Below are 27,021 nucleotides of genomic sequence, written 5' to 3' on the forward strand. Positions count from 1 at the left end.
TTATAATAGATTTCCTGAAAATATGTATTTACATAATTTTTTTGTGAAAATATGTGTTTTTATGTGAAATAAAACTCTGGTTTTAAACTTGAAACTTCATGTTCGGAATTTTTAACTTCGTTAATTGTGTTTTATTACAAGCAAAAATAATATTTAATTACATAGAAATCTGCTCCTTATTGATCAGAATTGGTTGTGAGGGATTCCACTGTTACTAACTTATTGTATATTATTAATATTACTTTATAACTTCATAATTTTTGTTTCATACTACATATATCGAATTTTACTTTTTTGTGTATGGAAAATGGAACTTTACATTATAGTTACTAACTATCCATAACATCTAGCAAGTCTTCATTATTGGAGTCCTGAACTTCTTGCTTTAATAAATCCATCTTGTTTCTTAAAGACTTAGAGTTCCATTGTAAAATTTTTAGAGTGTCTACATCTTTTTCGTTAATGTTGCCTTTTCGTTTTAATTCTCGGTCTTTAATGTACTACCCAATGAGACATGGAATTTATTCTTTTTAGCCTCATTTTTTATATTACAGAGAATGGATTTTGCTTCTGCATTGGACTGACACCATACTTCAATCCTTTTGGTATTATATTTGCCTCTTTGTCTCATTGTATGGTTCTTGTCAATATTAAACTTGGCTCTGGACGGTGTGACTTTTGGTGTTCCAAATAAGTACTTCAGTACGATTCTTGGCATCTCTCGGTGCAGTCTCAGGGGTATTTTGATCGGTGTTCATTATAGATTGGCAACAGGCCATGACTTTTTGGCCAAGCATCTGCATAGAATTGGAATATATCAGTCTCCTAACTGTCCATTGTGCAACTAAAATCAAGAAATGGATTCAGAACATCTCAAAATCTGTGTGTCAGTGGCTAACCATGACAATATCTTTGAAAAATATTGGCGTGCAAGAGGTCAAATGACTTTGTCAAATGCCTGGCATTAGAAAACAACAACAACATAGATGCCTGTTGCTAGTAGCCAGAGTTGGGGTGTAGTCAATATATACTGCAGGGCTGTGTCTTCTGCAACTGGTACTGATGATTTTAATTTACTTCTTTTGTGGTTTATGGATGGACAGTATAGAAGAATGTGTTCCAGATCTTCATCATGATTATTACACCACAGACAAGTAGGATTATCAGAAATGTGAAATCGGTGTAGGTACAATTGAGTGACAATGTGACCTATTCTGGCTCTTGTTAAAAATGTTTGAACGTGTCTGGGCAAGTTTTTGTACATTTCCAGGTCATTTGGTTTCTTTTGTACAGACTGTAAAATTTTTCCCTTGTCAGAAGAGAGCCAATTGTTGATCCATAGGTTAGACTTAACTGAAACAAAAGCACTGGATAGAGATATCACTTGAAGAGGTCTTGGTTGCAAATATGTTACATATAACATTGGTAAGAAGCAGCATATTGGAGTCCTTAAAGTGGTGTGAATGCCTCTCACACCAAGGACCTACCGAAGCTGCTGAGATATCATAAACAAGAAGTGATATTTTTATAACTGGGTTCATTTTGAAGAGTTGGGCATTTCTGAAATGTTTATGATCTGTTTCTTCGTTTAGTCTCTGCATGATGGGAATTGAACTCCTTCCTTTATGGCATCTCTCTCGCCTGTGTGTGCGCACAGGCTTGCGTGCATTTGTCTGAATATGGGACATACAGATTTAAGATTGTCATAAGAAATCCATGCATAAAAACAATGAAGTAATTTAGGGTCGAATTCATAGTTGTCACTTATAAAATGAGGAAACACTTAAGTAATGAGTTTTTCCTTAGCACTTATTTTAGATCGTATTGCAGAGATGCTACTCTTTCATATGCACTGAGCATTCCCTTGACATCGAAAGAAATATGGCAACATGGCTAGACGTGAGCGCTTTCTACATTCAATTGTTTTCCAGTGCCTTCAAATTGTTAAATCGGCATTATTGTCATACACAAATACAAAAGTAAATGTTATAGAGCTAAACATTGTACAAGATGTCCAGAAAGCATTTTACAGAAAAGAAAGAAGTGAGCTAAGATAACTAGTTATGAAATATGGAGATATCGTGGAAAGTAAAAAAAATTGATAATTGTTCTCTCCAAAAGAAGAAATTGACATGGAACAAAATTGCAGTTGAGTATAATGCAAACTCCGGAAATATTCCTGTAAGTAAATCATTTTAATTTATTTTTCATCGTTTTTATGCTAAACAAAGTGGAAATGATATAATTACGCAAATTTTAACAGCTTATTCCTTTGGTAGAATACAAACAAAAATTCAAATGACATTTTGTTGGGACGTGAATACTTTTCGAAAAAAAAAAAATTCCACATAAATCTACCTGAAATGCTGCTGTATCATAAAATCTCAAAGCAACCAGTACTTTCAGCAGTGGCGAAATCGGTAAGCCTCATGGTTGTATTGTGAATTGAAATGAGAGACACCAGAATATTCACAACAGTGTTCTTGTTGAAACGGTATCTCCCCTTAAATTGTTGATCATTATACATCTCTAAAGGGTTTTCCATATCTCTGATATCTTTTGCTTGCCGAAACTCGTTTTCATTTTAATTACAGAACTCAATAAATTAAATTAAATCATAATCATCATCTACTGTGTACTGAATCAGCTGATTACAATGCATATGAGGAAACACTTGAGTAAGCTGACAAGCTGCCTTATTTGAATAAGTAAGTGTTCACTTATTATAAGCAACTGCTTAAGGGTTTCCTTACGATAAGTATTGACTATGAATTCGGCCCTTAATCAGTGAGCTATTATTTAGAGATTGGCAGGCTTTGACTTTGTAACCGTATATGATGTTCTCTTGTTTTGCAAACTGTCAAAGCCTGCTAATTTCTAAACATGGCCCAAAGATTCTTAATTGTTTTTATACATATCACACTGTTAAATCCTGTGTTACAACACACGCTATGTGTAGTTCTGAGTGATGCAAGGATGGCTTCTTGTTCCCCATCAAATTATTTGTTGTGTCCTAATAGAGGGCTGCTGCTGGTATTAGGAATCATTTGTGCGTATTATGTTTGTACTGTCTTGTGTATATTTTTGTAATGTCTCATCCAAATTTATATCGGACTTTTCAATATCTTCTGTCAGGACTAGGAATATTGTACTGGTATTGGAAGGACTGTGTTGTAGAGGAGCATTGAATATTCAGTAGTCATTCATTACTCTTGACTCCTATAAGGAAGTTTTTTTTATCTTCATCTGGATGTTGGTTTGCAGTAATCTGATTAGCTTTCATATTGTAGTAAGCCTTACTCGTGTATTTCCCTCATGTGGGGTTAATAATGAAAGGGAGGACGAGCAAAGGCAAACAATATAGAAGACAAATGTGATAGCATTCATAACTCAATTTGAACGAAAAATTATTTTAGGACAGTGAAGAAAAACTATCTATGTGAATGAAGAAGACATTAGTTTATGGATTTGGAAGTCACTATTCTAAATTCTGTTAGTATGGGAAAAAAAGTCACTTCTGGACAAAAACAAAACTTGGATACTGCAGAAAAATTGTGAATGCAATTAGTTTTGTGCGAGATCGTGCGTATTTGCTTGGTTTCCGCACAAAACCAATCCGCAGAAAGTCTAAAATTCCACATTCAGTATTCCCAACCTAACACACATAACAATTTCCCTCTTCTTACCGCTTAAGTGACATATTAATTTTACTGCTTTAGGCTTTTAACATATTTTTAGAGACGTTCAATATAGTAATAATTATAAATTGGAAATTTACCACTGGAATTTCACCTAAATTGCACTGTTAATTATTGTTTTTAAATATTTGCAAAAATTAAGTAAACTCTAAATCATTACATAACCTTACCGTTTGTTTTAAGTTCGCATTTATAGACTGGGAGAAAAAAAAGACAGACGTATATCACTGCCTGCTTGAGTATAGTAAACACAGAAAACATTTTAAAGCAACAATGTTGAAGATAGATATTTTTGTTTTGCAAATTTGCCGTCATTGAACAGAAACTAAGATGGAGATTTCATTGCAACTAATTAGAAATTCCTCTTTCAGGTATGTAATAAACGATCTTCGCACAAAATAATGTACGATACATGAGCGGTATGTTTTCTTTCAATTCTCGGAAATTAAAAAAGCTCAACTACGTTTCGCTTTTTCAAACTTTTCCTCGAACATGAAAACTTCAACATACCGCTCTTGTAACGCATATTACTATTACAATTTGTTTAAACTTTGTTTTCTTACACAGTAATTAAGAGAAGCCAGTGGCGTATACTGGTTAAAGGGTTTGGGCTACCGCTGACCCTATTATTACACAAAATATATCTAACAATTACTTTAATTTTAATTACTATGGTAAAACTAATAATACAAAATTATTACATTATGTTATATTATAAACTTTTTCTTTTGTAATTTCCTTGGGCTACTTACCACCGGTAGCCCGCAAAATATGCCCCTGAGAGAAGCCAGTATCAGAAGACAGAATGCATGTTGGAGGCCACCTGGATTGTCTTGAGAGAGATTCTCTTTCTGTGAATGTGTGCGACCCACTTACCGCAGTTTCGTTTATAGAATAATTATTCGGTAGTGTTTGTGACTCATATTCGGGAGACCCCGGGTTCAAACCACGTGGCCAACCAATCTGATTGGGGTTCCTCATAGTTTTCCTCAGTCACAGGAGTGGGTGTCGGATTATAAATTTATATACCATGGTTCTTCACTGCCTCAGTCATCAATATCATGAACACTGATAAGAAAACTAAAATCAGTTACAGGAGTTCAATAGTGATAACAGCGGCCTGCTGGTATACCACAGATCCTAACATGCAATACGACATGTAGCCTATAAATAAACTTAACAAGAAATAATAAAATAAAAATTATTATAAGCGAACTGGATATAAACATCTATTAGAAGTATTCTGATGGCTGTGAGAGACATTCTATTAGACTGGTATCTAGCAGAAATAACAGAAGTAATGTGGCCGATGTTGTGGCATTGTTGATGCCTCCTGTCACATAAATATCTCCTCATCTAACCTTGTCACAATTCTCTCCTTGTTTACATGAACCTTCATTGTACTTTGGTTCGGAGAAAATACTCTTTATTTACTGTATGGAAGGAAATAGCTTGTGATCATTGGATATGCTAGCAAACGACATTTTCGTGTGTCGCTGCATTCATGGCCGTATGGTGTAAGAAAACAAAGAATAACGTTATATGGTAGACAGGCTAGATTGGAAACGTCAAGCTTGGAGAACAACGGAACTGTGAAACAATTTTTCACATAGGCTACAGAAGTAAATGTCGAAAGGAAAGTCTGAAATAGGCTAATTGAGAGAGACAGACACTCCAATTAAATAACAACGATTATATTTGCAAAATAACGGTAAATACAGAACTGCGACATTGCACTCTAAGGCAGAAAGTTCTGCAGAAAGTCCTGCAGGCACACACTGTCGCCCTCCGGCAGTGGGATGTGGCCGGCTCGGATATCCTCCAGTATGCGACGGCGCGCTGCAATCAGAGCAGCGGTGTGCGTGGGCCCCGCCTGCCGGATCCTCTGGCCCACAAGCTTGCGCAGCGCCACGTCCGCACAGTGCAAGGGCCCGGGCAAGGGGGTGCTGGGCTCCGCGGGCTCCTCCAGGGCTGGCACAGGGCACGCCGCAGCGGCCTCCAGGAAGCGGAGCACCTGCTGCAGGTCGGTGGCCGCGGCATCCACCACGAGGGACGCGCGCTCCCAGGGGTGCCTGGCCCCTGCGGGGGGCTCGAGTCGCTCCGCCATGCGCGTCACCACCTCGCGGGGCACGGCGTCCCGGCGCCCCGCGTTGCGGCGCAGAGCGTCCTCCAGCTCGCAGTGCAGGTAGAGCTGGCAGAAGCCGAGACGGAGGCGCCGCGCCAGTTGGTAGCACTGCCACCGCATGCTGCGGTAGTACATGTTGTCGTCCACCAGCACGAAGCGAGGGCCCTGCCTAGCCGCCGCCTCCACCGCGGCCAGAGCGGAGAGTCTGGCCTCCCGCCAGGCGTCAGTGGCGGCTGGTAGGAGGCTGTCGTAGCTCAGCGGCAGGGCTTGGGCGCCCAGGCACCGCGACAGCGCCTGGCACAGAGTGGTCTTGCCACTGCCTGGCAGACCTATCAGCACCACGAGACACGTCACTGCGCCTGCGCCTGGGCCTGGGCCTGGGCCTGAGCCTCTTGCAGGGCCGCGATCTCCTCCGCCCGCTTCTTCGCTATCTGCGGCTGCACCTCCATGTAGATCTCCATCACCTTGTTGTTGGCACTCACGTGCTTGCCCGCACAGCGCGACACGCATAGTGCCTGAAACAGCAAGCAGATGCCAATAAAAAACCTCAATCTTTCTTTTTTTTTATTTTTTTAAATCTAGACCGACCAGAGGCCGTTTACCAAAGTTATCTATTTTGTTTTCTGTTTTCATTTGTTTTACTTACACTAATACAAACACAACACCCATGCCCGAGGCGGGACTCGAACACACAACCCTTCGGACCAAGCGATAGGGACATGCCGTGCCCCCACCGCTTGAGCCATCCGGGCCTGCAACCTCTTAAAATGGTGACATGCAATGGAAATTATATAATATTATACAAAACTAAGGCTTATATTATAACCTATGAACCGACATAGTAGGCTTATTCTATAAGGTCTATACTTACTTCTTCGTCCGTTAGGTTCCTACTGTTAAATGTATTTACACATCTGAGAAAGCAGGATTCTGATATTACATTGAAGAGCTGCAAGAAGTCCTTAAACTGAAACATAACATAAACTCTTTTAAACGACCATGCCGCATTGGAATTTTCATTCATATCTACGTAAATGTATTGTTTATTACAGTAAGTAGTACTCCCTATTACATTTCTTAGTGATGCGTAATCCATTGCGTTCGGTTCCATTGTCATGATTTGTTGTCCTTAACTTAGAATTGTATAAAATTACAACTCCGTGCAAAACATCCAGAATTTTATACATTTCATCCCACAGGTCATCTCATAATGCTTAATATCACAACCCAACAGTTGGTGTACCTGGTGAATTCAGTTTGTCCATCGTAATAATTCCTCGATGAAATATCTTTCTGGGAGGAATTTATATGTTCGTGTTCGAAATCTTCTGCCACCTATAGTAGAGTTAAAGAACTGCGAATTTGCGTGGCATGACGTCATCAATAATTTGTTGGTGGGTGGTGTTTTATGTTTATATTTTAATTTTATGCATATTATTTGGTTATAAGACACAATTAGACATAAGTTTCAATCTATTAAATCATATTTTAATACGATAACCCAATCGTTACATTTAAAATTTCTTACTTCCATGTTTCAAATTGAATTTAGGTTATGCTGTCAAAGTTTGTTCTTCATGACGTTTGTAATTTAATTAAATACAATCGTTATGCAGTTATTTATGTGTAAAGTAAGCAGGAAGTAATTTGTACGTATTTTATATGATAGAGCAATCGATATTTTGAACCTATAACCTTTCTTCGACGTTCCGTTACAGAAATAAGTTTCTACTAGTATATCAATGTCTCAAGCAGTTATATCAAGCACCCAGGCTCGCGATAGCCCAGTTATGGAACGGAATATTCACGAAATGTTAAAGGACACACCCGTAATGAATGAAAGCAACAATGCAGTGCATTCTGGAACAGCACCCCCGACACCCCAGCGTGTAGGTTATGTGCCTCACCCTACGTCGCTGCCGCTGGCTACTACCACAGGTTGGAGCAACTTTTATTTATTTACAGAAATTGCTAGTGCCCGTATACGATTGTGTCTCGATGTGTCGTGTATACCTTTCAGCGCCGTCCACTGTGCCCACGACCCCGGTGAGCCCCACGCAAAACGGAGACCCGACTGTCGTGAAAGCGCAGCAGTCCAAGATAGAAACTATCAAGAACTGGAGCATCTCGACGTACAAGTGCACGAAGCAACTCATGTTCGAGAAGCTCGGCAAGACCTCGCGGACAGTGGACACAGGTAATGCTCCCAGACGTCGTATACTTAAAAGTCGAGCAGTTTATAAATTATTTTGAACAGCTTTCCATTGCAATGATAAGCCAGTTTTGCACGAAATGATTTACGGGTACAAGTATTTACTATGTGCAGAGAAAGTCATTCGAAACAATGAAATACAAGTATGAGAATATTCGCGTTCATATCCTACATGCCATTGTAATTATTTGCTTTACTGATACCGTAGGGGTAAGGGGGCACATTTGAATAGTTTTTCTATTCACATTGATTGTCAGTTTTTTAAACTTCAAATGGCATAGAATTATAAGTCATTGCATAATAAACACCTCAGAATGTTATTGGCCTATTTGCAGAAATTACATATGTATGTATATATATATCTGAAACGTAAATTAAGTCAGAACTAACTCTTGTGACATGTTCAAAACTGCTCCATGTGTGGAATACCTTTGAATAGGTATGGAGGACTTTTCAACAATGTCCAAATCATCTGTTAAAGAACCAATTAACATTAAAAAATGTCATGTAAAGGGTACTACTGTGGTTACATTATTTTTCTTCGGATAATTTTACCTTAATGATACTCATTTCATATTGGAGTTAAATGGCAAGTTGTAGCCGATTTACGTGAACACCCTATTTTAACGTTTTGGTGGCTACTTCATTCACACACAACCCCCAGAATGTCTGGAGGACCACACCTGCTGTTGGTCGACTGGTCCATTGGACCTAGCTGGGAGAGCTTGTTGATCACCAGCTTTCCCTCCTTAAGCCACTGGAGGACGATTTTAGTGCCATAGCAGGTCAGCACTAGGAACAGAAAAGTAGAAAGAGGAGGAAGGAAAGGGAAATGAACCTCTAGGCCTCGAATGCTCTAATGCCGTCGGGGTCGAAGAAAGTAAGAGTTCAGTCAGAGGACTGCATAGGAAAGGGTAAAGAGGGAATTAGGTATTGGATAGAGGAAAATTATACCAAATTCAGTCATTAACTCATCAAGCTGACCAGTGCTAATGGATGAGTAGCCCCTCCCTTTAGTTCAGCTCGTAAAATTATGCTTACTAACAGCTGCACCCGGGAAGGTAGGGATATGAAAAACTTATCAGATTACCAGGTAACAATTGGCATTCATACAGTCCTCTTTGTAGATTGAAAACTCAAAAAAGTTTCATATCCATGGTTCAAGAATTAAAACAGAAAATCAATATCCCGAATTTAAAAGAAAACTTACAAATTAAACCAAACCCTTTAACTCTATTAAATATAGAATATAATCTAAATTTAACAGAAGAAATACTGAAATCAGAAGTAAACACTGAAATAATGAAACAATTGTCTTTAGAGACAATTAATATTAGGTACCCTCCACAAAACTGGCTTCATTTATACACCGACGGATCCCTGATCTCCAGAGAACAAGGTGCCGGTGCACGTGTTACGTGCTGTCTCTTCTCACTTTATAGATCTCTTGGATATGGAACAACAAGTTTTGATGGTGAAATCATTGCAATAAATGAAAGTCTCAGGAATCTTCTATGCCACATCAATAAATTTAGGAATGCAGTTATATTGTCAGACTCCAAAGCAGCTATTCTATCAATCGTCTCTAAACACACACCTTCATCTCAAACAGCAGAAATAACTAAAATGCTCTCTCAATTAATATCACTCAATAAAAGAATTGTATTCCAATGGATACCATCCCATTGTGGAATCCTGGGAAACGAGAATGTGGATGCTTTAGCAAAGAAGGGCAGCACTGCTACTTACAGACCTGTTACTAAATCTACGTATTACTCTGTGAAGAGATTTATTAAATCTACATACTTAGACTTCAACAAACAAAATTTGATAACACAATCCCAAGGGAAAAAATGGAACTCTCTGCATCAAAATCCACAGTTAATTCCCGATTTACCACGAAAATCGTCTGTAGCTGCATTTAGATTGGCAACAGGCCATGATTGTTTGGCCAAACACCTGCATAGAATTGGAATATATCAGTCCCCTAACTGCCCATTGTGCAACTCAAACCAAGAAATGGATTCGGAACATCTCAAAATCTGTGCTTCAGTGGCTGGCCATGATAATATCTTTGAAAAATATTGGAGTGCAAGAGATCAAATGACTTTATTGTCAAACGCCTGGCATTAGAAAACAACAACAGCATTATTTTTCTTTAAAACCATTGAAGTCCACATCGAAGTGTTTCATTGTCACAGTGCGAGCACTTCCTCCTGAATTCTCCGGTTGTGTGAATTTCATGACTATCACTTTTCTCTGTCTTACAGCAGTCTTCAGCTTTAGGATATGTAAAGTTTCACGTTTTGTCCAAACCTTTAGCTGCATAAAGCTGACCTCTTCCACTTGGCCTACATACAGAACTTTGGTTTCCTTTGTTGCATATTATGTGAGCAGACAATTTCCTCGGTGTCATTTCTTCCTACAGCTTGGCCTACTACATCTTGTAGAGTTACACATGAACCTGACATTGCAGATATAAGTTAGTGCTTGACGGACGTGTTCTCAGGTTTTCTCACTCAGTTGTCGTGTAGCTTCATGAAGCCCTGAAGTCAGTCAATTCCAGCAATTCTATTGTTATCCCGTGCTTCGGTATACATGCAAGCTAAATGATGAGCATGGTCATATGCTAATTGATGATATTTGTGTAAGCCATGCCATACATTTATTCTTAGTACATTTAATAATATAATTAACTAGTTCGGACTGCTCCTCACTGAACACCTCTTGGCTCGGGTATCATGCACCATATTTTCCACCTATAATATCGCCTCCTTAAACTTCTAATATAATGAAATATCAACTGAACCGTCTATGCTTATCTTGTTTTATAAATATAATTTTATTACCTAGTTTTCGGTACTGGGCTGTACCATCATCAGATGTATTGTGACACTATATATGTAAACCTGCCAGTGGATCCATGTGTTGTGGTCTTTAATATGTATGTATGAACATAAAATGTTATACCCATGATCAAATATAGTAGTTATGTAAATACAATAAAACACTTATATGCTATGAATTAGACAAAACAGGCAATTAAAATCAATTATTTAACCAGTAATCATTGCTGCTATGGCGTTCAACGTTAAATAATTGATTTTAATTGCCTGTTTTGTCTAATTAATAGCATATAAGTGTTTTATTGTATTTACATAACTACTATATTTGATCATGGGTATAACATTTTATGTTCATACATACATATTATCCTAGACCACAACACATTCATCCATTGGCAGGTTTACATATAGTATCACAATACATCTGATGAAGGTACACCCCAGTACCGAAAACATTAATGTAACTAATTAATAAAATCACATTTATAAAACAAGATAAGCATAGACGGTTCAGTTGATATTTCATTATATTATAATTAGCTTATTGGAATATTCAAAATAAGATGAAATCCTTAAACTTCTTCATTTGGTAAAATAAATGATGTGTCAGACATGTCATACTTCGAAGCTGCAGCCCTTAACGAAAGTTTTCCTTCACTGGCAGACTTTGCTGCTTCATGAATAACTTCATCAGTTTTTTTTTATTTTATTGGGTTATTTTACGATGCTGTATCAACATCTAGGTTATTTAGCTTCTGAATGATATGAAGGTGATAATGCCGATGAAATGAGTCCGGGATCCAGCACCGAAAGTTACCCAGTATTGCTCGAGGGAAAACCCCGGAAAAAATCTCAACCAGGTAACTTGCTCCGACCGGGATTCGAACCCGGGCCACCTGGTTTCGCAGCCAGACGTGCTGACCATTACTCCACAGGTGTGGAACTTCATTAGATAATTCATGCTTGTTATTTTCTTTATGTATGTCCGAACAATTTTATTTTATGCCATCAATAAATTCGTTATAGGCCTGTTAAACTTTTAAAACGATTTTCACAGTATTGTTAAATTAATGTTGTGGAGCAGTTTTGAACATTGTTCAAATGTTCCTCCGAGGAAATGTTATCAGAATATCTTTACGAAGTTCGAAAAATAATAATAATGCTTTCTAAGCACTTCAACACAAATGCATCCACTGAGTTCAAATCAATAAATTAAATGGAAGGAAAATGGCAGCTGGTACATCAGAAGGGCTGCTGTCTGGGTAAGAAAATCAGTCTGTTTTAATGTGCCCCCTTCTTTTCTACTTATCCCTTGTTTATGGGAGTAATTGAATAAGGTGAACGACATAATAAATAATAGGGTAAGTTATGTGGACAATGTGGAAGTAAATAGAAACAGTTTTGTTTTTAATTGCAGCAAGTATGGTTGGAAGGTTTCAGGGAGAACATAATCTAACCTAACCTAACTTCCGGAGACTGAATGGTAGTCTAAAGTGTAGCTGAATGGTAGTCTAAAGTGTAGCTGAATGGAAGTCACACAGAATAGTGGATATGAACAGTATCATGAAAGTAAATAATTACGCATGTCAGTTTTCAGACTCTTTGTCCAATGTGAAGCAAAAACATGTCGTAGAGTGAACAAATATGACAGCGTCCATTGCTCAGCACCTAATTTTAGATTCGTGCCACCGTTAACATTATTCATGCTCTGATATCCCGTAGGTGCTTAACATACACCTTGCTTCCTTTTCATAGCATGTTACGTATTTTATATGAACACATTTCATTGTTACATACATTCGATGTAACATTATGAATACTTCCCTCCAAATCAACTATAATCTGAAGTAATGTGACAGGCAATGCCTTAAATGCCTGTTATTATTCGGTTGAGAAGTTGTTATCATCCAGTCTGCTGTCAAAAAATCTGAAAGTTAGAATTTATAAAACAGTTATATTACCGGTTGTTCTGTATGGTTGTGAAACTTGGACTCTCACTTTGAGAGAGGAACATAGGTTAAGGGTGTTTGAGAATAAGGTGCTTAGGAAAATATTTGGGGCTAAGAGGGATGAAGTTACAGGAGAATGGAGAAAGTTACACAACGCAGAACTGCACGCATTGTATTCTTCACCTGACATAATTAGGAACATTAAATCCAGACGTTTGAGATGGGCAGAGCATGTAGCACATATGGGGCAATCCAAAAATGCATATAGAGTGTTAGTTGGGAGGCTGGAGGGAAAAAGACCTTTGGGGAGGCCGAGACGTAGATGGGTAGATAATATTAAAATGGATTTGAGGGAGGTGGGATATGATGGTAGAGACTGGATTAATCTTGCTCAGGATAGGGACCAATGGCGGGCTTATGTGAGGGCGGCAATGAACCTCCGGGTTCCTTAAAAGCCAGTAAGTAAGTAAGTAAGTAAGTAATAATAATAATAATAATAATAATAATAATAATGGTGGTGGTGATGATGATTATTATTATTATTTTCTTTTTTTTTAATGTCACATAAAAATATAATTAAATCATTTTCTTTTTAAAAAGTTTGCCCTCTCCCTTCCTTAACAAAGGCAACATGTTTCGTTAAAACAGAATGAATGCGGTGAGGACAGTTCACTTGTCTGCTTTCGTTCATTAGAGCAGCTGTACACTCCATACACACAGACATATACATGCCCGATCTTTCTGGATATTCGATTATCGTGTAATCGCAAATTATGTGGTCGAAAATGGATTGAAAGAATAGCTTTTATGGTTATTGGCCAGGGGACTGCACTGAAGTCACGTGAGGAGAAGAAAGGCCTCATCATCAAGAAGGTCGGAAAACACTGATCGGCAAGAAAGCGATACTTACTCATGCCATTAGTGTACACTACACTGTATAATAGGTTCGTTCCAACAAGCGGTTCATGGATCAGTTCATGTACGGTTCCTGTACCATCTTATGCGCATGCGCTGGTTGAGCATCTGCTATGGGATTGAAACTGGACTGGACGCTGTTGGAACACTTTCACGATCGTTATGTACTAAATCCAGAGATGCTATAACTGTGATCATCTTTGCTAAGAACGGGATGCTTATTATTATCATTTCGCAGCTAATTCTAATTGCAGAAAATAGAATTTCGATCGTTTTCTATAGAAATGATGACAAAAAATATGGAAGGCAGGAATTCCGATAATTCAATGTCGTGTACTGGGGGATTCTCATCTGAAAATAGTATTTTTTTAAATTAATTTATGTACGTTATTTATTACACTTTTAATCAAAGCTGCATGTTGAAATTGTAATTAACTATTTTAACACCCAAATAATTTCCACTCCCTTTCTTTTTGGCGACAATTTAAATTAAATCTCTAGTTTTATTATTCGTCTGCACTGTCACTTTTCATCTTAACTTCATTGCTGTGAACAGTCGATCATGTCTTTCTTCAGTATCCAGGAGACGTTGGTGAGCTTATGCGCATCTCGCGTACTCTTCCGTACATGCATCAATCCACTGACTACTTCTGACCATTCCGAATCCGTGTCAAAACCTTGTTGGAAAGCCCGACTGCAGTACATGTTTCCGGTTCAGGACGGGTTCGGATTGTGTTGGAATACTTTTTCTGTACTGCGCATGCTCACGATAGTTACGGACGGTTCCTGACTGTTGTTGGAACGAACCTAATGTGTAAGGGCCTTTGTGCCTAACTTTGTAGTTGAAGCTCTGGGTTTTCTGTAAGCTGCAAAGCTTTCCTTCTAAAGCTAAGGCATTTTTTTATGTATTGGATATCTTGGCTCACTTCAGAACAGTGTTGGCTGGTTTAAACCAAATGATTTTTTTAACGCTTTGTTTTTTTTTTATTGTTTATTCTTGCTATTTGTACTTCTTTCCAGTTCTGTTATTGGAACAACAATGAATGTTTAAATTTAAACATTTTAATAGTTTGAGTGAGACTTGTTGGTTGCTAGATCAGTACCCAGCCGTGTCAGTTGTATTACTTCACATCCTTGCTGCTTGCGTTATATTTGGCAATATTTCCATGTAAGCAATAAAAAATATCCTGGAAAGAGAAGCCATGCTAAGTGCAAGAAATGTGGACATGGAGGTGAAGGTCAAGTTACAAGAATGAAGAACCTGCAATTGTTGAATATTACGTCAGGAATAGGAAAACGTTCTTCCCAATTTAAACAAGATACAAATTCATAAGTCATCTGGATCTGGAAGTGACAATTCTTTACATGCATATACATCACTAGAACTTCCCTGACAATAAAAAAGAATTTGGATTGTCAAATAGCTTATTTCATTTATGCCTCTAAGTGCGTTAGAAATGTAGAACACTCCCAGTTTCTTAAATTAATGCAGGATCTTCGTCCAGGTTATTTCTCTTCAACTAGAAAGCAAATAGGTGCATCTCTACTAAATTATGTTTTTGAAGAAGAAAGGTCAAAACTTTGTAATATAGTTGAAAGTGAGATTGTGTGTCTGATGATCAAATATCCAGGCATATTGTTTGTATACCATCCCTGAAAGTTTGTAACACCACCTCGGAAACACCCTGTATAAAATTGGACAACAGGCTGTTAATTAGCATTCTTCCTCTTCTTATTGGATTCTGAATATCAAAATTAAGAGGAGGGGACATGTAACAGTAGCCACTGTCTGATTGCGAAAGTAGCAGGCCCTGGTTCGAAGCCTAGTTGGGACGAGTTGCCTGGCTCATCGTCACCTTCATCTTCATCTTTCCTGCCTACTTCAACGCTCATGTCATGCTATCATGCGGGGCTAACAGAATTCTACCTAATGAGTGTTCCAAACTCAGAACATCGCCAAAACTGTAGGCACAGGATAAATGGCTATATGTCAACAAGCACAACGTTAAAAAAAATCTAATTTAACATGTATTGTATGTATTTATTTACACTGCAAGTGGGCAAGCACCTGGTGGCAGTGGTATACACAGTATAAACAATACACAATACAATTTAACACAATAATTACAATTAATAATAAAACATAAATAAAATACCTAATTTTACGATACAACCTACATATGTATAGGCCCTACATAAGTTTCAATAGTCTTTCACTTTACTCTCATCTCACTCACTTTAGTGGCACTATGACACATTTCACTGACACTCTATAACACATTTCACTGACACTATAGAACACATTTCACTGACACTATAAATTATCACTGATCGGAACTATTCACTGCACTGTAAAACCATAACTTCACTGACTCACCTCGCTTCACTGATACAACAGTTCAAATAAGACAAATAATTACACCCTTATAATAATAAGAAAAATCGCACAATGTGCAGGAGTGTGTTCATAACTCTGTGCTCAGCGCGGTCAATGATATGTTTCTGTTGCTGCACTGTAGAACGTGATATCTACCACACGGTTTACCGCACCAATCACATACGCAGTCTGAGTTTGGTTCGTGATACCTCTTTGCTGAACATGCTTTGTAATGGAAACCGTGCACTGCGAAACGGGTTACCGAATGCCTAAGATCATAACCACTTTTTGTCCATTCTATGGAAGTCATTGCGTCCGTGGTGTAGAAGTCACTCCAAATTTCTTGTTTCTTCTCCTTCAACTCGTGGAGTAGTTCGTCATAGCCTGCAGTAGATGGCAACATCTTCTCATATCGTAGATCTTCGATGTAGAAGGGCTCTCTTGCCAATTCGTATGCCAAGCGTGATAGTGTGTACTTTGATATACTCATAACTCTTTTCAGAAACACTGCTTTTACTCTCTCTAGTTCCCTCAGGTCTTTCTTTTTAAGGTGATCCCAGATGAGTTCCAAGCCATATGTTGCTATTGGCGTTATTTTGAGCTTGAATAAAGCAATTGCTGTTGTGAGTGAGAGTTGGCTTATGTTCCTAATATCACTCATCGCTGTTATTGCCGCAGAAGCTCTCTCTCTGATGTGTGCTCCGAATACCATTCCGCGAGTTTGCAAGGTCACTCCCAGATATTTGAACTTGTTGACAGTGGCTAATTTTGTATCGTCGCATATAATGTTTTCGTGGGTTGACAGTCTACCTCCTCTTCGGAATACCATCGCAACAGTCTTATTCTTGTTTATAGTCAGGTTGTTGTTCTTAGACCATTCTATTAGGCGATTGAAGGCTTCCTGCAGTTTGTCTAGGTGTTGTGATACTATTGCGATGTCATCCGCATATAAGTAGGTCTTCACTTGGTCAGTAGAGATGGCCTGGATAATGTCGTGTGTTGCTACGTTAAATAGTAGTGGGCTGATGGGGTCTCCTTGCAGGACTCCTACAGTTTGTAATATGGGTCTTGATGTGGTGATGTTGTCGCACACTCTTACATAGTTTTCGGCTAGTATGTCCCTTATTATGTTCACTACCGGGAATCACCACCCTTATGCATACTTATAAACAGAACTACATTTGAGCTAAACATTTCTAGTCTAAGGCCCTCTTACACGCTATTTTTAAATAATTTACAATTCAAACCAAGGGAGTAACTCGTCAGGCTAAATAAATACATGTCACCTTAAAAAATTAAATGTTAAATGTGACCTTAATTTTTAATTTGCACTTTATACACAACTTTTTAAGTTATTCTTGAATCTCCTTAAGGAAGGACAGCCCTCAAAGACCGCTGCAGGTAAGTCATTCCAATCATTTATAGTTCTATTTAAAAATGAGAATTTACCTACATCCGTTTTCTATGTGCTATGTGCTATGAACACAAGTTATGGTGTATCTTTACATTTCTCTATTCAGGTCATACCATAAGTATTATTTCCATTAGCATATGATTATCCTTCTTATATATTAATATTAACACCTTAAAGTAACATTATTACTGACATTACCTTAGTGAATTGCATAAATTATCTCCTGTTATCCTGCTATAACAGCCCTTGAAATAATATTTGTTAACTTACTGCTCATTATATATTACATATTTATCACAGTCCATTTCCTTGTCCTTTGCTTCGAGTCTGTCCTCCATATGCAAATTCCCTTCCCTTTCACACACTTTATGACACTACTACAGTTTTAATTTACTTTTTCATACTTTTTATCTCTGCTAGTAACTTGATAACTACATCCATAAAGTCTGCGTTATTGTCATATTATTTCACAAGCTTCTTATCACACTGTATCTTTCATTGATATCTCCTTCCTTATTATAACGAACCCATTTCCTTGTGTCACGGTGCCGCAGAGCTGGAGGCCCAGATCGAGCAGCTGCGCGACACCCAGCGCAAGTACTCGAATGTGCTGCGCTTGTCCCGTGCGCTGGCCAGCCACTTCTACCACGTGGTGCAGACGCAGCATGCTCTGGGCGAGGCGTTCTCCGACCTGGCGCAGAAGTCCCCAGAGCTGCAGGAGGAGTTCTTGTACAATGCCGAGACGCAGCGGAACCTCACCAAGAACGGCGAGACACTGCTGGGCGCCCTCAACTTCTTTGTGTCGTCGGTGAACACGCTGTGCAACAAGACCATTGAGGACACGCTGCTCACGATCCGGCAGTACGAGACGGCCAGGCAAGCCCCCTTCAATACTTTGTTTCTCTTTTTTCTTCTCTTTCATTCCTTCGTGTTCTCCCTCTCCCTTTGTCATTTGTTTCTGTATCTTCTTCCTTCATCATCTTCTTTGCTCTGTGACAGGTTCCCAGACTTTCGAGTGTTGTGGACCTTTTGAAGTGGCATAATGTAGGCTGATAAACAGATTATATTAATTAAATATTTGCGCACTATACTGATTTAAACATCTTTAAGAAATTGATTGCATTATAAAATTTAATTTTAGTTTTCAAATGTAATCTGAAAATACATAAATACAAAGTTATTTTATATTACGAGTATATCTTGTCTTTTCTGTCAAAAATTAGTTTTTATGCTCGACCATGCCGAAATGTAGTAATTATACACCTGGTAGTAGCCCTTTAATGCACCTCATTAAAGTACACCTATTCATTAAAGTTCAGGTGTTCAGCCAATGAGAAATCACCTTTGTACCATTATAAAACCGCAAGTATCGATTATTCTCGGATATGCAATCGAAAGACAATTAGCGAAAAGTCACGGAGGCTGGAAATCCAATACTGTCGCAGAAGGTTATGTTCTGTTACTATAATAATTAGCGTTAATTGTAAATAATATTCAAATAAATTCAATTTGTCATCTCGTTTTTCAATTCTAAATCAATTTCCAGGTTATATCAAGGCTAATGTTCATGTTATTCTCTACGTTATATCAAGGTCAATGACATTCGGCCTCGGAAAAAATCAATACTTTCGCGTCTGCGCACATCTCACAATTCAGGTCAGTCCGCTCCTCACTTACATAACCATAACATGACCTACTTTTGAATAATGTCAAGTTAGAAATATGGTCGAGCATAAAGAGTCGTATGAAACTTGCCTATAATGGTAATTAAGACGCTCGTATGAAAATTATGAAACTCGCTTGAGCTTGTTTCATAAACAAACATACTTGCGTCTTAATTACTACCATTATAGGCTCGTTGCATAATGTACTATTTTTACACTTAGAATGACGTCAGTATATTCCTTTGCCAAGTCTGGCTCAGTTCTTGACACTGTGAGCTGTGCTTGTACTGTTTGTTCTTCAAGGAGACTGGAGCAGAAAACATACTGGTGCAAATTGAATTAAGTGTTGTATTGTAGTTTGGGATACATGGTCGTGCATTTAGCACAGGGTCGTTGTAGGAAACAGTTTTTTAAGCTCGAATTAGATCGGAAAATTATTCTTCTTCTTCTTCTTCGACAGGAAAACTATGTCCTGTCACCAAGAAGGACTTTTTCATTCATTTGTTTTTTTTAATTGCAAACAGGAAAATATTCTCTTAATTATAAAGTTAATGAATCAATATGTAATTGAATCGGTCGGAGCTAAAAGGAATTAAGTCAAAATATGAAGTTTTGGGTTGTGCAACAATTTGAACAACTGATGTCATGTGCATAGAACGGTGGAAGAAGGAACTAAGACTTTTAAATATTCTTTTGTCTTCTATAACATAAAAATATAATATTTGTGTTATTAGTGGAATATTTTCTGCTTCTCCTGAAAGATTGTCAAAAGTGACTTAATTCCTTTTAGCGCCGACCGATTCAGTTCTATATTTCCAATGATATCGGAAATGAATTCATCATTTTGTAGCTAGAAAGTCGCTGAGAATAGGAAATGCATCAATTTCTCCATTGTGAACTCAATAAGATCATAAGTTGAATTTCTTCAATCTTAAGCAGTGCTCAAGTTGGAACCTGCAGCCATGCAAGCCAAGGAAGTGCCTTTCCGTTAAACTGTTTGTGTTGCGCTGCAGGATAGAATACGACGCTTACCGGACAGACCTGGAGCTGCTGGCGCAGGCGCCGCGCACTGATGCCAACACGGCACGGCTCGAGGAGGCGCAGCAGAACTACGACCTGCACAAGGTCAACTTCGAGAAGCTGCGCTCCGACGTCTCCATCAAACTCAAGTTCCTGGACGAGAACAGGGTGAGAAATGCTGTGCTTTGTATCTTGCTCACCCAAAATAAACTTTTTCTTAAGTGCTAAATGAAAAAATTGTTTGAAACAAAACTGCAGAACTGCGTGGTTTAGTAGAGCTCTGTTGTTCTTAACTCCACATCTTGTGACTCTTTCATCTCTCCAGTTCTATTCTGACAATCTACTTGTGCCCTAAGGTCCCAGCTCCTTTCCACACACTCCCAGTTTAGACGGTAGTGAATTATGAATAATAAAGACTAATGTCCAGTTTGGCATTCGTCCACATGAAGTGAAGAAGTTTCACTTACCCGGTTGGAGATTAGCCTCTGCCATTTGACACTTGTGGCGAACCTCCACTGGGATGTCATGTATGCCATGTTCTACTTACAGTGCAGCATTCTTTATGACATTGTTAAAAATTAGATTGGGCTTGCCGGCAACATGCAGTTAGGCCAGCACTATGTGATGCTCTTCGAAATGACTCTAATTGCATAAATACAGTGCGGAGGTTTTTATGCAGCACAGGACTTCAGAGTGCCATTGGCCCATCAGACCCTTACATTTTACATCAGAAAATGTTATTGATTGCTGTTAAATATAAGATCGCCAGACACTTCGCATCTTGTGGTTTATATATCATTTTGGGATGAATAATTCAACCCTCCCAAGTACTAACATTGTAACTCAATTTTTTATGGTTTTGAGTTGTCCTAGTTAATATGGTCTTAAAATGTTTCTTTTTCTTCCAGTATTATTATTGTAGCTCTAAACCTTCCCAATCGTATGTAAAATCTTATTGTTACTATCTGTATACACTGATTTACACAATCATTTTAAAACTTCATTTGCTTCTCCTGAAAAATAGAAGAAAGTGAGTTACAATGTTAATACTTGTGAGGGTCGAATTGTCCGTTTTTATGGTATATAACGTATCACCATGCAAATAATGAATTTGTGTGCCTCATTTTAGTGTGACAACATTTCTAGCATGTGTTTATATTTTACTTATTCTGTTTATTAAAGAAACTTAGCTAGGGACGCAGATATTGACTGAGCAATCCTGGAATGCTAATGTTTCATCTACTTTTATTGGCTTTTTTTTGTCACTTTTTTGCATAAACCCTGATTCAGTACATTGTCAGACAGAAATGTGCCGGTGTTGCAGATCAAGGTGATGCACAAGCAGCTGCTGCTGTTCCACAACGCTGTGTCAGCTTACTTCTCTGGCAACCAGACGGCGCTGGAAGCCACGCTAAAGCAGTTCAACATCAAAGTCAAGTCGCCGAACTCGTCATTCCCGTCATGGCTGGAGCAATAGTAGCGCTGCGGCGAGAGGTAACAGATTGGGGCGAGGGGGACGTGCACGTCCTGTTGGACATGATGGAGGTGAAGATTGGCTTCTGGAAATGTAGCGTTGTTAACCCAGTTTCTGCATATTTAAGTACCCTTGTGAAGCCTCCAGAACCTTCAACAATGCTGGATCAAAATTTAGTTTACTGAGTTTCAGAGATCGTTACAATCTAGTAGACCTGCAGAGATATGGAACTTGGGCAAAGAATGACCGGTAAATTATGCCCTGAATCGTCTCCTTCAGGGACTGAGTGTGAATCTATCTTCGATAAAAAGTTGTTAGAATTTTCATTTCTCACTGTCAGATGCAAACATGGCAGCACAATGGCCAGGAGAAGTGTCAGCTTTCTTGTGTAATGAAAAGCCTCTGAATGAATTAGCACATATCAAGTGACTAAATAATTTTGCCAGTCAGTTTTAAACACAGCCAAAAAAATATATATCAAAAGGAATAATTAAAATTTACAAACCCATTTGGAATATTGAACTTGAGAAGATGGAAAAAGAAAGAAATTGGGTTAGATTTACATCAGAAAAAAAAATTTTAAGAGATGTTCAGAATTCGAGAAAATTTAGTGCTCAATTTAAAAAGACATTAATAGTACTAAAATAAAATATTTTAATAAATTCATACAAAAGATGGATTATAGAAAAGGATTGCCAGAAAAATTCTGACTGATACATAACTAACAAGATCAAAAATGATCACCCAAAAACATCTTTTATATACAATAATGAACATTCAGTCAAATGACCAGCAAGTTCAGTAAATACTGTGCTAATACCTATAGATTATCTATATGCTCTAAAGAGGAACAAAACACAATGAGGAAAAACTTAATGAATACATCAAATCAACAATCCACCGTAAAATAATATTTCTAACATCAAAGCATTGGACATTGCTGTTAATAACCTAAGATCAAAACATTCTCCATGTCTCTATTGTACATATGCCGATTTTTTTAAATATCTTGGCAAACAAGCAAAACTACCGACTGGAAATAAGCTATTATAATACCGATTTGTAAACTAGCTGATATATTTTGAGTTATCGGCTGATATCACTTGCTATGAGATAGAATTATGGAAAAGATTTCATACAGATTAAATTGGTTCCTGGGATCTAATAACCTATTTTCCCCTAATCAGGCTTTTTAAAGAATTAGTCAACAATTGAATAGATTTGAAATTTTAGTCAGTTAATATAGTTCAAATAGGAGAGAAGACATCTTAGCAGCATAATTGATTTTGGAGAAGCATATGACATATGACTGATTGGGGTTTTTTGTACTAGTGGATACTTTACTGTGCGTCACTTACCCATATGCCAGCAATGTAGACAGAAGGCTGGTCTACACTATACCTACGATGAGATGAGATGAGGATGGAGATTTGTTGGGATGCCCAGGGAAACCGGAGCTTCTGGAGAAAATCCCTGTATTAACCTGGACCACGAGCTTGCCCAACACGTCTTAAATTGGGGATCGAACCCAGGTCTTAGTCCAGCATGCTAGCCACTGAACCACTGTGGCGATTGTTTGGAGATATAAATTACTTGAAAAACTGGAAATTGGTGCTGATGTTACACTGAATCAGTGATGTCATTATTCAGCGATTCATTGCCACAAAATATGACAATAATAATCCAAATGTAGACAGACTTCCCACGGTGTTCATTTGTCAGTACTACTATTTTAATATTTATGCCAGTGGTGTACCTACTCAAATAGGAAGATATCATTGTTTGCAGATTATGTGGTGACTTCGTTGTGTGGACCGAAAAATCAGAGTCAGCAATTGATAAATTGTCAGCAATTGATCTCTGATACATTTACAGAGTTTAATGAAGAAGAGTGGAATAGGAGTTCTCAGACTGGTGGGGAGAAAGTGGCACACACCTTAAAACACTTTTTATAAAATTTAACTACTTCAAATATTAATGACCACAAATGTAAAAAAAAAGTTAATAAATTAAAAATCAGATCTGCAATTAGAAACAGAAGCTGTTAACCAATAATTGCTATGCAAATGTTAACAAACAATCCAAATATGAATTTTGAAATTGAAACTGCAGCTGTCATACAATATGAGGAATTAATAAGATTATCCTATAGAACTGGGATGAAAATAAATCCAACACAGCGTTGAGATATCAAACAGAGATTACAAATTCATCAATTAAAGGAAACTTCACAGTCCTGTAGAGTTGTTTGATATTGGATATTCTTTCACTTTAATTGAAGATGTGATACCCTCCAGACATTTTAAAATCGTTATCATTGGAATGAGTACATTTAAATTTTCGTGTCAGTGAGGAACTGCATATTTCTACAGATGAATCATGCTGTCAAATCCTGGAGTGCTGGTGCAATATGTTTCCTTCTTCCCATTTCAGAGCATTGGATGCAAACAATACCAATTTTGATGATGGAATTTTAGCTATTCTGTCAGGCTTGCAAGATATCTTGTATCATATTAATAAATCTAAGAAGGCTGTGATACCATCAGATTCAAAACCAGCTATCCTTGTCATAGCATATTGATATAACAACAAAGATCTCAGTGTTCTTTAGTAAAATTGAATAAAGATTGGTATAGTAACCTCAGCCACTGTCAAAGATGATGCTTTCCTTTGAAGAGGTAAAATAAGAGTTTTATTGTTAGGCCTTCTCAGATGCCGTTCCAGTCACAAGAAGCAAAAACTTAACATATGTCTACCAATGATGGATTAGCATTTTTAAATGACATGCTGATATCAACTCCACTTGGAGTAAATAACATTGTTATATTTTGAGTTAATTGATGACGACAAAAAAGGTTAGTGATTTTAATTTCAGCTTTAATTACAAGGCATCTTATAGCATAAAATTTATTTATTGTGGGTGGTGATGGTGATAGAAATCAATGTATTGATATCGGCATAAAAATAATTGTAACGAGGAATAATCTTCACAACAAAAATGTGACAACACTGCTTGACATCACAAGTATTGATGCGTGCAAACAACGTGTACTCTACACAAAGCCTGCCACAAGAGTATTTTACTGTACTTAAGTGGATCCCTGCGAGGTAATGAGGCAGCTTAATTCTTGGCCAAGAAGGGCAGCAAAATTATTCCAAAGTCGTCTGTACTTGTGTCTACCAACTGTTGAAGGAATAATGTCAGAATGTAATCGTTTAATAAAGCATTACAATGCTTCTAAAGCAAATGGAAAACGAAAAGTGGGAGATATTATGCTATACATCTAATGTAATAACTGAACTTCCACGAAACTCTGCAGTGGCCACATTTAGATTACTGACAGCTCCAATGAACATTACACAGAACTGGTATTGCAGAATCTCTGTAATCTCAACTTCTTTGCTGTCCAAGTTTTACTCAGTTTCCAGTCTTCCTGCTAAATATTGGAATGCAAGAGAGCAAATGCTACTCAATATTGGATATCAACTTTCTTGCGTTAGGATGTGAACTTTATTTTCAAATGTCTACGTAAGCAGATGCTGTGGGCCATGTTTTCTCAGGTATTTTTTTCTTTGGGTTTTCTCCCTCCCCTCTTAATTACTTCCTTCAAACTGCAGAGGCTCTGAATGTAACTTTCCAATCCCGTGGCAGACGTGCACTTCTGCCTCGTCGCCCCCGCTGTAGTCTGACCAGGCGGCACTGTACATAACAGCCTTTTTTTACATAGTTTGTAGCACAGCGCGGGCCGTGCCGTGCGGGGTATGAACTGTGGGCTCACAGAAGGCAGACCATGCCAAGTAACAATAATGCTATGTATTCTAACAACCGTAGAATTCTTTTACAGTTGATTCTGTGATCACAGGATCCAGAGCGCTAGCGTCTCTGCAATGGGCTGGCTGACAGTCACTGTTCTCTGAGCACAGCGTTTCTCAAACCGTGGGCCAAGATAGAAAACTGTTATTTACAGAAATAGTTGATTAGATTTAATGATATACAAGTCTTTAATTAAAGTGAGTAGGATCACTGGAAAGAACATCGACGAGCTGTGTTGACTTACAGGAGGGTTCTCTGTCAAGGGTGGAACTTTGTAACACTGCCTGCTGCTTCACTAAGTTCTCGCTGCAACAAATCTATTATTGAATACTCGTGATGAGAGAGCTTTTTGTAAGAACGTGTTATGAGTCTGGAAATGTGACAAACTGCTGGGCTGTGAGAGACTGTGTTCTGTTTCATGTTCCTGTAAAATATAGTCGTTGAAATAGTCAAACCGAGACATAAAGAAGAAAAACTGGATGCAGTAGGAACTAGAATGATAGTGACTGTGCAGTTCTTGAGGTACTGAAGAGTCCTTTACTGCAATTTGCTACCAAATCCCGGTGGTACAACAGTTTTAAAATGTCTTACAGACACGTGGTTCACCGTTTTAAAACGCTTTGTATTTATAACATTTTTTTATGAACATTTTTGCGAGGGTTAATGATGATCTGCAGAATTTTTAGAATTCTTTAAAGTGTTCTTCACTTGCAGGAGTTTGAGAAATGCTGCATTAGAAAACCCCACGTGAGCTAGAACAGACCATCTGCCTTGATGTTTGAGGCAGGAATACTAGAAAGGGACGGACTGTGAATCAGCTACTGAAATCGATTCGTTTTTCAGGGCTGTTTAATTAACCCCGTCCTTTAGAGTTAGATGGCCGTCAGCACAGCCCTTGGTCTGCCTGTCTGCCAGTCTGAATGCAGCAGGAGCCATCTTGCCAACTCACAGCATTCCAGTATAAGTATAAGAATAATAAATTGTGCCGTAGCGGCCATGCAATGTGAAAGCCAGCGGCACAGCGTGGCGTCTCATGTGTGCCGGTGGCTGCAGTCTAGTCATGAGTGTCCTAGCGTCGTCGCTTAGTTGTGCCCACTCCACCGCTTCACTTTGCGTTGTACATAACTTAAGATAGGCTATGTAGCAGACTCATTCACTCATGCTCTTTATTTTTGATTATGTTTGTTGAATGAATGGGCCTATTTGCAGTACACAGAATAAACCACTACACCTTTGTTTCTAACTCTTCTTGTTATTTTCCCCTCCCTCTTTCAGGATGATTTGCTATTTCACAGTTGCAGGGAATGATGACAGATAAGTATGATGAGGCAAAATAAAGGAGTTAATGTGATGCAGACAAGATGATGAGGCAAAATAAAGGAGTTAATGTGATGCAGACAAGATGATGAGGCAAAATAAAGGAGTTAATGTGATGCAGACAAGATGATGAGGCAAAATAAAGGAGTTAATGTGATGCAGATAAGTATGATGAGGCAAAATAAAGGAGTTAATG

At 38.1% G+C, this 27,021-nt stretch overlaps 2 protein-coding genes across 3 annotated transcripts; one reads left to right on the top strand and one right to left on the bottom strand.

The window, feature by feature from the left end:
* Positions 1 to 5,371: 5,371 nt before the first annotated feature.
* Positions 5,372 to 7,160, bottom strand: Pstk (Phosphoseryl tRNA kinase). Of its 2 annotated transcripts, none has more exons than XM_069824962.1 (3): positions 6,896 to 7,160; positions 6,695 to 6,790; positions 5,372 to 6,338 (listed from the first exon to the last, which is right to left on the bottom strand). In XM_069824962.1, the coding sequence occupies exon 3, from the start codon at positions 6,331 to 6,333 to the stop codon at positions 5,437 to 5,439; it is 897 nt and encodes a 298-aa protein (XP_069681063.1). In that variant the 5' UTR covers positions 6,334 to 6,338; positions 6,695 to 6,790; positions 6,896 to 7,160; the 3' UTR covers positions 5,372 to 5,436. The 2 variants fall into 2 exon arrangements, with proteins under 2 accessions (XP_069681063.1, XP_069681064.1); XM_069824963.1 differs by having other exon boundaries at positions 6,695 to 6,809; positions 6,896 to 7,120.
* Arfip (ADP ribosylation factor interacting protein arfaptin) lies at positions 7,159 to 26,751 on the top strand. The gene is made up of 6 exons (XM_069824961.1): positions 7,159 to 7,217; positions 7,542 to 7,761; positions 7,844 to 8,020; positions 18,091 to 18,412; positions 20,214 to 20,388; positions 21,545 to 26,751. The coding sequence occupies exons 2-6, from the start codon at positions 7,566 to 7,568 to the stop codon at positions 21,695 to 21,697; spliced, it is 1,023 nt and encodes a 340-aa protein (XP_069681062.1). The 5' UTR covers positions 7,159 to 7,217; positions 7,542 to 7,565; the 3' UTR covers positions 21,698 to 26,751.
* Positions 26,752 to 27,021: the final 270 nt, after the last annotated feature.

The sequence above is a fragment of the Periplaneta americana genome, chromosome 4 (genome assembly GCF_040183065.1).
Source record: "Periplaneta americana isolate PAMFEO1 chromosome 4, P.americana_PAMFEO1_priV1, whole genome shotgun sequence".
NCBI lineage: Eukaryota > Metazoa > Arthropoda > Insecta > Blattodea > Blattidae > Periplaneta > Periplaneta americana.

Excerpts from the sequence above, each read along its gene's own strand:
- Pstk (XM_069824962.1), bottom strand. The coding sequence starts at position 6,333 with ATGCGTGTCGCGCTGTGCGGGCAAGCACGTGAGTGCCAACAACAAGGT.
- Arfip (XM_069824961.1), top strand. The coding sequence starts at position 7,566 with ATGTCTCAAGCAGTTATATCAAGCACCCAGGCTCGCGATAGCCCAGTT. Across the intron at positions 8,021-18,090 it reads CTCGCGGACAGTGGACACAG|AGCTGGAGGCCCAGATCGAG; the intron begins GTAATGCTCCCA and ends ACGGTGCCGCAG. Across the intron at positions 18,413-20,213 it reads CGGCAGTACGAGACGGCCAG|GATAGAATACGACGCTTACC; the intron begins GCAAGCCCCCTT and ends GTTGCGCTGCAG.